The sequence below is a fragment of the Callospermophilus lateralis genome, chromosome 3, assembly GCF_048772815.1.
Source record: "Callospermophilus lateralis isolate mCalLat2 chromosome 3, mCalLat2.hap1, whole genome shotgun sequence".
Lineage (NCBI taxonomy): Eukaryota > Metazoa > Chordata > Mammalia > Rodentia > Sciuridae > Callospermophilus > Callospermophilus lateralis.
Window position 1 is genome coordinate 17231632 of NC_135307.1, and position 12586 is coordinate 17244217.

The 12586-nt window shown below is 46.2% G+C and overlaps 1 protein-coding gene across 1 annotated transcript in view; it reads left to right on the forward strand.

The window, feature by feature from the left end:
* Nucleotides 1–11795, forward strand: part of Kcnk10 (potassium two pore domain channel subfamily K member 10) — a 120742-nt gene extending 108947 nt beyond the window's left edge. Inside the window, exons 5-7 of the mRNA XM_077109013.1 lie at nucleotides 3557–3743; nucleotides 9170–9312; nucleotides 11175–11795. Of these exons, the coding sequence (XP_076965128.1) occupies nucleotides 3557–3743; nucleotides 9170–9312; nucleotides 11175–11795 (951 nt within the window). The remainder of the gene's footprint in view (nucleotides 1–3556; nucleotides 3744–9169; nucleotides 9313–11174) is intronic.
* Nucleotides 11796–12586: the final 791 nt, after the last annotated feature.

Sequence of the window (12586 nt, forward strand, 5' to 3'; positions counted from 1 at the left end):
GCAGTCTGCTCCTAGACTCCATGTTCTCAAACACCGTTCCACAGTAGGAGCTAATGGGAATCAGTGGCCTGAACACAACACGTGAGATGGTTTGTGGTTCTGTGGTGAAAGCTACAGTTTAAAACGTTTGATGGAGGCAACAGTTTTGTTGTTAATGTCTAGGTGGGCAGCAAAAAGCAAGAGTGTCCAGAATAACAGATCAAGCCTACGCCCACACATTATCTTTTTATAATGAAGTACGGGGAAACACATATTTTCATGCATCTACACAGGTGTGAGATATTTCTTGTTATGGTTTAGATATGAGGTGTTCCCCAAAAGCCCACGTGTGAGACCATGCAAGAATGTCCAGGGGTGAAATGATCACGTTAGGAGAGCTGTCACCAAATCGGCGGATTAATCCACTGGTATGGATTTACTTTATGGTGGTAGCTGTAGGCAGGTAAGGTGTAACTGGAGGAAGTAGGTCACTGGGGATGAGCCTTTGGGGTTTTTATTTTGTCCCTGGTGAGTTGAGCTCTCTGCTTCCTGTCTTGTCATGTTCTGGGCTGTTTTCCTCTGCCACACCCTTCTGCCATGATGTTCTGCTCTGCCTCACCTTGCTCTGGCCCAGAGCAAGAGTCAGGAGACCACGGACTGACCCTCTGGAACTGTGAACCAAAATAAACTTTTCCTCTTCTAAGTTGTTCTTGTTGGGTCTTTGGTCCCAGCAGTGAAAAAGCGGACTCAAACATAAAGACATTGAAAATACCCCAGATAATTAAAATGCTCCAAGCATTTTCTGAGCATCGCCCTTGGGTACCTGGGAGAAGCAGCCCAGGGACACACTGGTTGGCTCGGGTGGAGAGCAGAGAAGAGTTCACCTTGCTGATCAATTCTCCAGTAGACACTGCAATTAAGACACCAGCATCTTTCTTGCCTTGGTGACACTTTCTCTTCCTCCAATCAAACCCACTCCGGCCAGTCACTGTCGTTCCCAGGCCTATCCCAGGAAGCCCGGGCAGAACGTCAGCTTCCTGTGTGCTTCACGCCCTTCTTTGCCAATCTCAACCTCATTGAGCTTGCAATTGCACTCACATCCTAATTTATGACTTAACAAGCGTCTCACAAACATTTAATTCACTTTAATTTCATTATGCGTTTGAGGAGGGCGATTTATAGAAGGGGAGATGTTCCCGTTGCCAGCAATTAGATGAGCCTAATGATCTACGGCGCAGCCTCCTTTTGGGCTTTGGACTTTGCCTGCATGTCTACAAACAAAACCAGCCTAATAAGTTCCTGGGTCCCCAGAGGGGCTCAGCTGCCCTCACAAAGCCCTGCCTTAGTATCTGATATGGAAATTCATGAGAGGGCAGAACATTCCATATGGCGCTCAGGTAATTCATCTTGTCACGATTCTTTCATGTGTGGAAGAAAATTGATATTTTCATATGTAGTTTCAACAACATCAACAGATTGTGATTTTTTTTTTCTAATGTGGCTTTTTTGAGGAGATGAGGAGGGGCAATGAAGAGTACAGATCCCATTTGATAGACTGAGCGCCCTGCCAGGAGTCCAAGCGCATGACTCCTTTGTATACTTCTTTGACTTTCCTGGACGGATCATCCAGTGGCTAGTTCTTACTCTCAGTCTTCCTTCCCAGAAGGAGCTCCAGTGGCCTGCTCTTCAGTGTGAGTGAGTCTGGTGTCCCGTGCGAGGGAGCCCAGCTTGGCTTGGTTTGCCGAGTTGCTGAATAACTTGGAAAACTGTTTCCATCTTTGTGCACCAGACTGAGGGTTAACTCCACCGGAATTCTAATTCTAATCTTAGCTCTGTCTCTCTGTAGCAGCAGCATATTCATGCAAGTCCTCTTACCCCGGTGGGCACTCGTTTTGTATCAGTAAAGTTCCTGAATGTGCAAGCCTCTTCTCTGCTCTGTGGTTCTTTGCCTTCTGACTCACCAGAAGGCCATGAATAGGCAGACTGTCTGATAAAGATTTCCTGTGTCGATAGCTCCAAGTGCAGTTGCTTTTCCTAAAATCAATTTAGGCAATACAGACAGACCATGCACTCTGGTATTGAACATACATTTCTTTTTAAAATTAATTTCTTCTTGGTACATTATAATTGTACGTAATGGTGGGATTCATTGTGATATATTCAGATACGCATGTAACATGAACTTGGTCAATTCCATTCCCCAGTGTCGGAATTCCCTTTCCCTCCCCCTCCCTCTTCCTCTCCTCTACTGGTCTCCTTCTAATTTCATGAGATAACCCTTCATCTTTTTTTTTTTTTTTCCTTCTTTTCTCTCTAGCATCCACCTATGAGAGCAGACACACAGTCCTCTCTGAGTCTGGCTTGTTTTGCTGAACATGATGCTCTCAAGTTCCATCCATTTTCCAGCAAATGACATAATTTCACTCCTTTTTATGACTGAATAAAGCTCCATTGTGTATATATACATCACATTTTCTTTATGCACCCGTTAAACATATATTTCATTTATTTATGACAGCATGTGGTTCCAAGGACCCCTGATGACAATCTTCAGTGCCAATTCTGAGAGTTTGGAAAAGACCCGGAGGGTCATTCCACCAAAACGCCGCACTGTGTTCTGGGAGCATGGAGGCGCTTCCCAGTGATGCTGTCTGTCTGTCTACCTCTCACCCCTGGCATGAGTCCTTTGCCCCCATATCAGTCTAATTCCCATTCTTAAAAGTATGTTTGCCACCAAACTGCTGACTTTTCAAAAGGTGCCATGAGCTGAAGCTCCTTCTGCCCCTTTAGACAGTGACCCTGACATTCTGAACCCTGTCCTGTTTCTTCTGGGCCCACATACGTGAAGGACGCAGCACCAGCTCAAACAATTATATTTAAAACAAAAGTGTGTGATAAATGTACAGCCTCTGTGTGGGGAAAGAGGTGGCAAAAACACCAGTGCTTGGCTGCAGTTGTCACAAATGAGGATGGATGTGGCTATGTTTTCCCTTTCATGCAAACACTTGGGCCTGATTCCATTTTGTGTGTGTGTGTGTGTGTGAAGAATGTTGGCGACCGTCCCATTACCTCTCATAAGCCAATCAGGTCTGTCTTTCCCCCAGCATATTCTTTGAAAAACTAGTCAGGAAAACTAGATGTAATCCATCACTGCCAGTGTGGAAAGAGCTCCATCCCCCTCCCCCTTTCTCCCTGAGGGAGGGGTCAGTGAAGCCCCATGAGGCACGGCAGCAAGCCTTTCTTGAGAAAGAACTGTGTTCGCACTAGTGAGAAAGAGAGAATCAGTATCGGGGTTGCACCTGTAGGGTCATGAAAGGAGAGTTCAAAGTGTGAACTAAGCGTGACGTGGTGTGCAAAAAAGGCGTCAATTTTGAGGAGCCTCAGATCCACCTGGATCACCTGAAAACTTGTGTATGTATGTATTTTTTTTGGAGAGAGACCACAGCTTTCACGAGCTTCCCTCAGAGCGGCCTATGATTGAAGAAAGCTTAAAAGCCACTGACCTGTGCATCTGTCTTCTGAATCCAGGGTGAAGCCACTGACTTGCCTATCGGTATTTCTCCTTTGCTCTTCCTAGAAAAAGCAAGTGAGTCAGACCAAGATCCGGGTCATCTCAACCATCCTGTTCATCTTGGCTGGCTGTGTTGTGTTTGTGACGATCCCTGCTGTCATTTTTAAATATATCGAGGGATGGACGACCTTGGAATCCATTTATTTTGTGGTGGTCACTCTGACCACAGTGGGATTTGGTGATTTTGTGGCAGGTAAGCACCCTGGGCATCCCAGTCACTGGGGTCCTGGTGGGAAAAAATCATCTTGTTTTTTAAAATCACAATAGTGGATATTTGCGGAGAAGCCAATGAAAATGATTCCATGTCACCACTGCTGGGTACAGGTTCATTTCAAACCACTTTGTCCTATGTGATGTAAAGAGCAGAGTTTTTTTTTTGGGGGGGGCGGTGGGGATGGGAGGTGGGTACCAGGGATTGAAATCAGGGGCACTTAATCACTGAGTCACATCCCCAGCCCTTTTTCATATTTTATTAAGAGACAGGGTCTCACTGAGTTGCTTAGCACCTCGCTTTTGCTGAGGCTGGCTTTGAACTCATGATCCTCCTGCTTCAGCCTCCCGAGCCACTGGGATTATAGGCGACACCACCACACTTGGCGGCAGAAGAAAAGAAAGTCAGCCTCCTTCTTCTTGGGATGCTTAGTGCCCATATATGAATTATGCAAGAGCAGAATGAATTTCTCAGGACTCTAGGTCCTATCAGTTGTGTTAAGAGAGCTTGAATCAACTCATGAAGGCTGTATTTCCACAAGCAAATATGAAACTTGAGAGAAGTTAGCATGGAGGATGGCCTGGGTGACCTGCAGGCTGAGCTTCCTGATACTGACATGAGAACCGCTGCCTCTGGAGAAGTCGTTCTGGGTATGCTCAGGTGCAAGATTTAGGGCTGGGAGATGAGCACTGTCTAGAGGGAGCATAATTTATTCCTTAATCTTCATTGTAAAAATAGAAGTCAATGAACTACGTTTGAGGGAGTGAAAGAAAACCACCATCAATTTCACCCAGGGATGGGGAGTTTAAAAATGAATCGAGATTTTGGCTTCGTAGTGCTTTCCCAAGGTGTGGTAGGAAGGCAGGAATACCAAGAGGCTTCTATTCCACCTCCTCCTTCTTCCCTGTAGGCATGATTCTAGATGTTCAGACAATTGGTTATTTTCTTTTCTTTTTAATTTTTTTTTTATTTGTTGAGGGACCTCTTTATTTCATTCATTTATTTATATGTGGTGCTGGGAATTGAACCCAGTGCCTCACACATGCTAGGCAAGCACTCTATCACTGAGCCACAACCCCAGCCCAACAATTGATCATTTTCTACTTCAAGAAGTGAACGCTTTGATCAAACAATGCCATCATAAGTTCGAAATGGTTGGGCAGAGTGTGTGTGTGTGTGTGTGTGTGTGTGTGTGTGTGTGTTTGTGTGTGTGCATGTTTCTTTGATCAGTTCCTGGTCAGCAGCAGCCTTCACATTTTGGAGGCTGAGCTCCCAGGCAGGCTGTACTTTGTCTGGTGTGTGTTCCCATCAGTGCCTTGAATTCTCCTTGTGGTGTAGTGAATGTCAGGAGGATGGGTAACTAGTCTCTGGGAATCTGATAAGAGATGTTGGAGGCTGGTCAACAGGAGTATGGGTGCCTCCATGTTAATTCTACAACATAGATAACTGACAGCTCAAACTGTGCTGATGAAGACTGAGGCCCACTTTGTAGAAATGGTAGTGTTTTCCTCTCTTTCCTTTTTATGGGCTATAGGTGAAGAATTAGCAAAGTCAAAGCGATTAAAAGTTATTTACAGAGCCGGGGGGGCAGTGGTGCACATCTGTAATCCCAGTGACTCTGGAAGCCACGGCAGGAGGATTGCAAGTTTGAGAACAGCTTCAGCAAACGATTTAGCAAGACCCTGTCTCAAAATAAAAAATAAAAAGGGTCTGGGGGCTGGGCATGGTTGCACACTCCTGTAATCCCAGTAGCTCGGGAGACGGAGACAGGAGGATCTCGAGTTCAAAGCCAGCCTCAGCAATTTGGCAAGGTGTTAAGCAACTCAACAAGACCCTATCTCTAAATAAAATACTAAATAGGGCTGGGGATATGGCTCAGTGGTCAAAACTGGGGGAATGGGGATGTGGCTCACTGGTTAAGCATCCCTGGGTTCAATCTTCAGTACAAAAAAAAAAAAAAAATTACAGAGTGCCTAGAGCCTGGCAATCTTTCCTTGTGCATAATGCTCAAGCACTGCTGACTAGAGGCCCTAAGCTTTGGAGAGAAACTACACAGAGAAACTGAGAAAAGTAACAGGAACAATTGTAGGTGTATTAAGTATAATTTCTTAGCATCGTCCATAGCTGGAACATGGGAAAATTCAACTGAGGTTCCAATCTAAAGTAAATTTGTGTAAGGACAGATGGAATTTAGAAGTATTTCAAAAGTATTTTAAGTATCCCCAAGCATAATTTGCAATGGGTTGTGCTTCAGAGACACCACTGGGCTGTCCCAAGGACTAGGTATTATCAAATATTTGTGATGAACCTTTCTCTCTAAGCAGTTAGCTCAATTCAGTCTGTTAACCTGGGGGCACAAATAGCAGATCCTGAGGAAGGTGAGATTTTGAAATAAATGCTCTTCAGGTATGAATTACTAGCCACTTGAACTGAGCAATGGTACCCACCAGCACTTTACCACATCTTCACTTGCCCAGTGAATGTGTAACTTACACAGTCCTGGGCATCCACATGGTTTTAATGTCCTTGCTTATCAGTGACTACAGAGCCATATTTCCTTTGTTTCTGCAGAACAGGTGCTTAATTCATTCACAGTGCTGAATGTCATTAAATCAGGTCTTTCTAAGTTCCAGTTTCCAGGGCTTACATATACCAGTATGGAGAACGCACATCTCACTAGGCTTTCATGAATACAGTCATCTCTGCATCCACAGGAATTGCTCCAGGACCCCTGCAGATGCTAACTCTGCAGATGCTTCAGTCCCTTTCATAAAAACGGCATAGCATTTGCATTCCATCTATGCACACCTTTCCATAGGCTTTAAATCATCTCTAAATGACTTGCCATACATAATACAATGTAAAAGCCATGCAAAACATCTCTAAATGACTTGCCATACATAATACAATGTAAAAGCCATGCAAAACATCTCTAAATGACTTGCCATACATAATACAATGTAAAAGTCATGTAATGATTGTTATACCATATTGTTTAGGGCATAAAGAAAGGAAAAAGGTCTACGTATTTAGGTCAGATGCAGATTTTTTTCCCCCAAATATTTTTGATCCACTTTTGGTAGAACCCATGGATACAGAATGCGCAGATTTGGAGGGCCAGCTGTAACTCTGAGAGTGACTGGGAAGCCGGCTCAATCATGAAAACAATCTTCATGACTGATGGTTGAGAGTTGCAGCGATCTGGCATGGTCACATGTAATCAGAACCTCCCCACCCAGGAATGAGCTGGTTTATTTTGTAGCTGACCCACTCTGGGACAGCCCAGGGACATACTGGGAGCACACGCCAAACTTCAAGTTCCCACTGAGCTGATGAAAGGATCTGGGAAGGGTGGTTCCTGCACTGTTCTGGGGACACCCTGGGTTGGGCAATAGTGACTTGGAAAGGTAAATATTTACTCTCAGCCCAATGGAGAAAGCTCTAGCTTTTTAGCACAGAAACAAAAGAAACCTCAAAAATCACTCAATGTTATAGAAACTCAGATTCTATCCTAAAGAAAGCTGGGAGGAGAGCTGATGACCGGGGACTGGACACACAGCCCGGAGGCAGTGAAATTCTCACCTTGGGAGGTGGCAGTTAAAGGGCTATGGAAAATGATATTCCTACAAGACAGCCCCCACCCCCGGGGAAAATGGAGGAACAGTGTGGCTTGGCAGGAGGGAGAGGAAATTAGCCAAACGTTAAACCTCTCCCAGTACATCCTTTCCCAGTGACAATGGGCCTGAGGGAAAAAGCCAACTTTCACCCCTTCCCGGGTGCAGCCCCAGCACCTCCACCAAAAGCAAACATTCACCCCTTCCCAACCACAATGGGTCCTAAAGGGAGCCGGTGAATACTGAAACACTGGGCCCTGGACTTTCACCCTTTCCCATTGCAGATGAGTCCTGGAAGGAGAAAAGCAAATAGTGAAGCTTTAGGTACCAGTGGGTCCAGAGGAAGACAATAAACAGTGAACACTGAGTCTGAGTCCTTCCCAGGGATAAGGAGTTTCAAACTTTTTACAACTGCCTTCCTGAGTTAAAATTTTAACCTGAACCACTAGGTCCCTGACTGTCCAAACGGCACATCCGCATTCTCGAAGGATTAATTCATGACCTCATTGTAAACTATAAAACCCAGACTCCTTCTGTAACCCGGGGGTCATTTCCACACTTAGAAAGTGAGCCCTCCTGTGCCTGATGGGTAGACTTCACTGCAGAATAAAAGAAAGCTTGCTGTTCCGGAGGTTTGCTTCCCATCTCCTTCCCTCCTCCTGCCATGTGCTTTGGCAGTAGCTGTCAATCCTTCTTTCGGGCTGTGTTGTGGTGTGGGTCTGAGCGTGTTTAGAAGAACCACAAGGCCCAGTGTCTGACCACCTGTAGGTACTCAGTATGAGTTCGGTGGTGATAGATGTGGTCACAAAGGACATAATTGGAAAGCCTAGCAATCACTCATCACCTAATACTGTAATTCCTAACATACTGCTAGTACCTGTCACCTTGGAAACAGCTCCTGCCTGCTTTGCTGGGTAACAGTGCTGCCGAGAGTGAGAACCAGGCTGCTGTCAGGCATTCCACTGAGCTTCCTCACTTCCTTAGGAGAGTGGGCTGGGCTTGGAGCCTGTTTTGCATGGCTGCCCTCAACAGTGCTTGCAGGAAGGCTGGAATAAATGGGCTAATTATTTGGAATAAATGACTTGTTCTTTCAATGAAACAGCTAGTCAATACCATCAGGCAACTGGCCAATTTGGTTTGATGGATTTTTAACTGTAATCCTTATTTATAAAATAAAGGGATTGGACTAGCTGGCCTCACAGGTCCCTTTTAGTTTGAGTTTATGGTGATTCTAATTGCTCAGCCTAATTGACCCTTTGGATTAGCATCATGTAAACACCATCTCTTAGCATTAAATCGCTAATTCGAAGATCAAAGCCTCTGCAAGGCCATGGTGCCTAATTCCACCCATCTCTTGGTAGATTCATGTGCACTTCAGATGGAAATGGTTCTAAGAGTTCAAAACCACCTGGGATCATTTGAGGAGTATTTGATTGTTATTAAAATAAATTCAGAGAAGTGTAAAAGAAAAGAATGACAACTGCATCTGGGCTGAGGTGCCTTAGGCTGAAGTCATTCCTCCTCCATGCTCAGGTGGAGAAGAGGAGGGTCAAGTTGGCCGCTGACATTTGTCTGCTACAGGTATTAAGGTTGGTGATCAAGAATCAAAGTTGAGACCCAAGTCAGGCTGTCCTGGGGAAGGGACCCACAGCCATCCTGTCGGTTATACAGCAAGCTCAACTGCTGAGTGTCATATGACGGTGTCAGAGCATCTCTGCCGCATGGGCTGGATACATTTGTTGTGCAAAGACCAAATGCTAGATGATGGCTAAAGTAACGCTTGGTTGTTTTCAGGGGGAAACGCTGGCATCAATTACCGGGAGTGGTATAAGCCCCTAGTGTGGTTTTGGATCCTGGTCGGCCTTGCCTACTTTGCAGCTGTCCTCAGTATGATCGGAGACTGGCTTCGGGTTCTATCCAAAAAGACAAAAGAAGAGGTAGGCCCCCCCTTCCAAACTACAAGTATTCCTGACATCAGATTAGCTGCCATCAGGAACTGCCTCCTCTCTGTGGGCTAGAGGGTCCTTGGCTCCAGGCAGGTCTCATAAGGCTTTCCAGTTTTGAATCTTTACCTCAAATTGACTAGAAGAGCCATTATTTCGAGAACCTTGTTTTGGCAACTAAGAAAATATGGTGATTCCTTACCATTCCATTAACCCTAGGGATTCTTGTAAACAACAACTGATTTTTTAAAAAAAGGTAAATGAAAAGGGGGGGGGAGTAAATAAAAGCAGACTCAGGCAGAGGGAGATGTGCAGTTGTCCCTTTTCAGCAAATCAGACTCATAAGGAGCCTAGGAGAGCTGGCCTGTCCTTCAGGGCTCAGGTCGGTGTGGGAGTGCAGCCCAGGTGTCTCTGGGTCCATTTTCTAGGAGACCAAAGTTGTCCAACAGTGGCCTGCCATGGGGAAGTGGAACCCGTTGTCCCCTTTCATTTGTCTTTTGTGTCTGCCCCAGTTGTTGGACCCACAGAGACAGATTTATCCCCATGGCCACGGGCGGGCACAGTCTTTACTCCTGTAAATTTATGTGAGAACCCACACATAAGTGAGAAAAGGAAAGATGAATTTTGTGGCTTTAAAAAAAAATCATGTAGTTCTCTAGGAACAGAGGAAAAGAAATAAGAAAGCAGGACAAACGGAGGAGAAAGAAAGAGCTAAATGAAAGAAGGGAGAGAAGAAAAGACAGAGAGGAGCAAGAGAGGGACGGTGCCTTTAAGGGGAACTGCTGTCCTCCTTCTACATAAAGGGCCCCAGGAGAAAGTTGCTGAAGGAGAATGTTTCCCCCTCCTTCCTGGGCCCACATGTTCCTTTTCCTGGCTGCATAAACACTGTCAATGCAGTCTGATTCCCCAGATGGCTAACTGATCAGCTAACCAAAGAGGAGGGAATGACATAAATATTGACTTTCCTAAATGCAAAAATTTGAGCCACTTATCTCTATAGGGAAGGACGGATGGCACAAGGACCGTCTGCCCTGTTGATGAAAGGCCAAGAAATTGGGGTGCTGATCCTCTGGCAAAACTTCACTTTCTAAGAATATAGGTTCTGAGGACGTTGGCAAAACAGGTCCCCTTTCCTGCACCCTGAACAGGGGAATTTGGTCACCATTTGCCCAGGAGGGTCTTCTTTAGCCAGGGCAAGCCCGGAAGCCTATGCATTGTCCAAATATAGGGTCAGCACCAACCATCACATTTTCCCCAGGACCTTGGAGGTTCCTAGGACATAGGAACTTTCTGTTTTAAAACCAGGACAGTCCCAGGCAAACTGGGATGAGTTTCTCATCTTACCCAGATATAGATATTGGAAGGACAGGGAAGGATAAAGGTCTTGCTCAGCACCTTTTTTTTGGGTCCAGGACTGAGTTAGGCACATTTCCTTCTTCTGGGTAAAGAGAGAAGATTAGATTTGAGTTAGATCTGATCACCTCTGCTTATGTGGGAGGAAGGAGGCCATATAATTTTTTAAAAGTTGGGAGACATGACTAGAACCCCATATATCAGCCTCTCCTCCAAAATGCTGGCACCTCTTACCCAGCCACCATCTCCCAGTCTCAGGCGTCCTTTGGATTCTGCCCATGTGCCTCCTAGAGCCACTTTAGTCTCTAGCCAATTTGTGGGAGGCATTTGGGTGGCAAAAAGGACTATGGCAGAAGTTGCATTTGGTCCCTTTCCCTGGGCATATGGTCTACCCCCTTCTGGGCTCCCCAGAGACCACCTCCCCCTGGGGGTGCTGTGGGTGCTGGGGGGCCCCCGGAGGAGAGGAATTTCTCAGTGTTGTTGCTCTTCTGTCTCTTGGCCAGGTCGGTGAGATAAAGGCCCACGCAGCCGAGTGGAAGGCCAACGTGACGGCCGAGTTCCGGGAGACCAGGCGGCGCCTCAGCGTGGAGATCCACGACAAGCTGCAGCGGGCAGCCACCATCCGGAGCATGGAGCGCCGGCGCCTGGGCCTGGACCAGCGGGCCCACTCGCTGGACATGCTGTCTCCAGAAAAACGCTCCGTCTTTGCTGCCCTGGACGGTGGCCGCTTCAAGGCCTCATCCCAGGAGAGCATCAACAACCGGCCGAACAACCTGCGCCTTAAGGGGTCAGAGCAGCTCAATAAGCACGGACAAGGGGCCTCTGAGGACAACATCATCAACAAGTTCGGGTCCACGTCCAAACTCACCAAGAGGAAAAACAAAGACCTCAAAAAGACCTTGCCTGAGGATGTTCAGAAAATCTACAAGACCTTCCGGAATTACTCTCTGGATGAAGAGAAGAAGGAGGAGGAGACAGAAAAGATGTGTAACTCAGACAACTCCAGCACAGCCATGCTGACCGAGTGCATCCAGCCTCAGGCTGAGCTGGAGAACGGAATGGTACCCACAGACACCAAAGACGGGGAGCTTGAGAACAACTCGTTACTTGAAGACAGAAACTAAACGTCAAAGATGTTGGACTTGGACTAAGCATTGTGTGGTCTTTTTTTTTTTTTTAATATATATATATATATTCACACTGAGACACGTGCCTTAAACAGACTTCTTGTTAGTCCAAAATTACATAGCATTGAAGAATATATTTCACTGTGCCATAAACGACTGAAAGCTTGCTCTGCCAAAATGAGTCGACGAACAAGAGGTTCATTTCAGATAGCAGCCGCAGGACACATGGGGGCGTGCGCTCCTGCACACAGCAAGCAGGTGCACATGGCAGGTCCACCATAGGTGGGAAGGTGGATGCAGTACCACCATGTAGCGCTGCCCTGACACAACACCTAGACAAGGGTAGCTGTTCCTTAGGCCAGCCTCTGACAGGAACAGTTGTGTCTTTTAGGTTTCCTCAACTTACCATCCGTGATATGTCACACGGTGGTGGGGGGCGCTGTTCGCTGGTGAGCTGGTAACTAACTGCAACTAGGTTTAGAGTTGACGTTTTGGCATGTGCTCTGAGCTTGAATTTTGATACAAACCATTCCGTGCGTAATACCTACTCTTTCTGAGCTCCAAATGAATGTCCGTGGGACCCAAGAGCACCTGGAATTTGTTGGAAGTGAATCAGAGCACACGTATTAAAAGGTGCAATTGCTTTTTCTCATTACAAAACAAAACAAAAAAAACAACCACAAACCCATCACACTGTGGAGATCACCTTATCCGCTGACAGAAGCCCACTGAGTAGTGTCCTTCTCACAGGGGCGGGTCGCCCGGGTGCACCTGGCTGCATTGGTGGA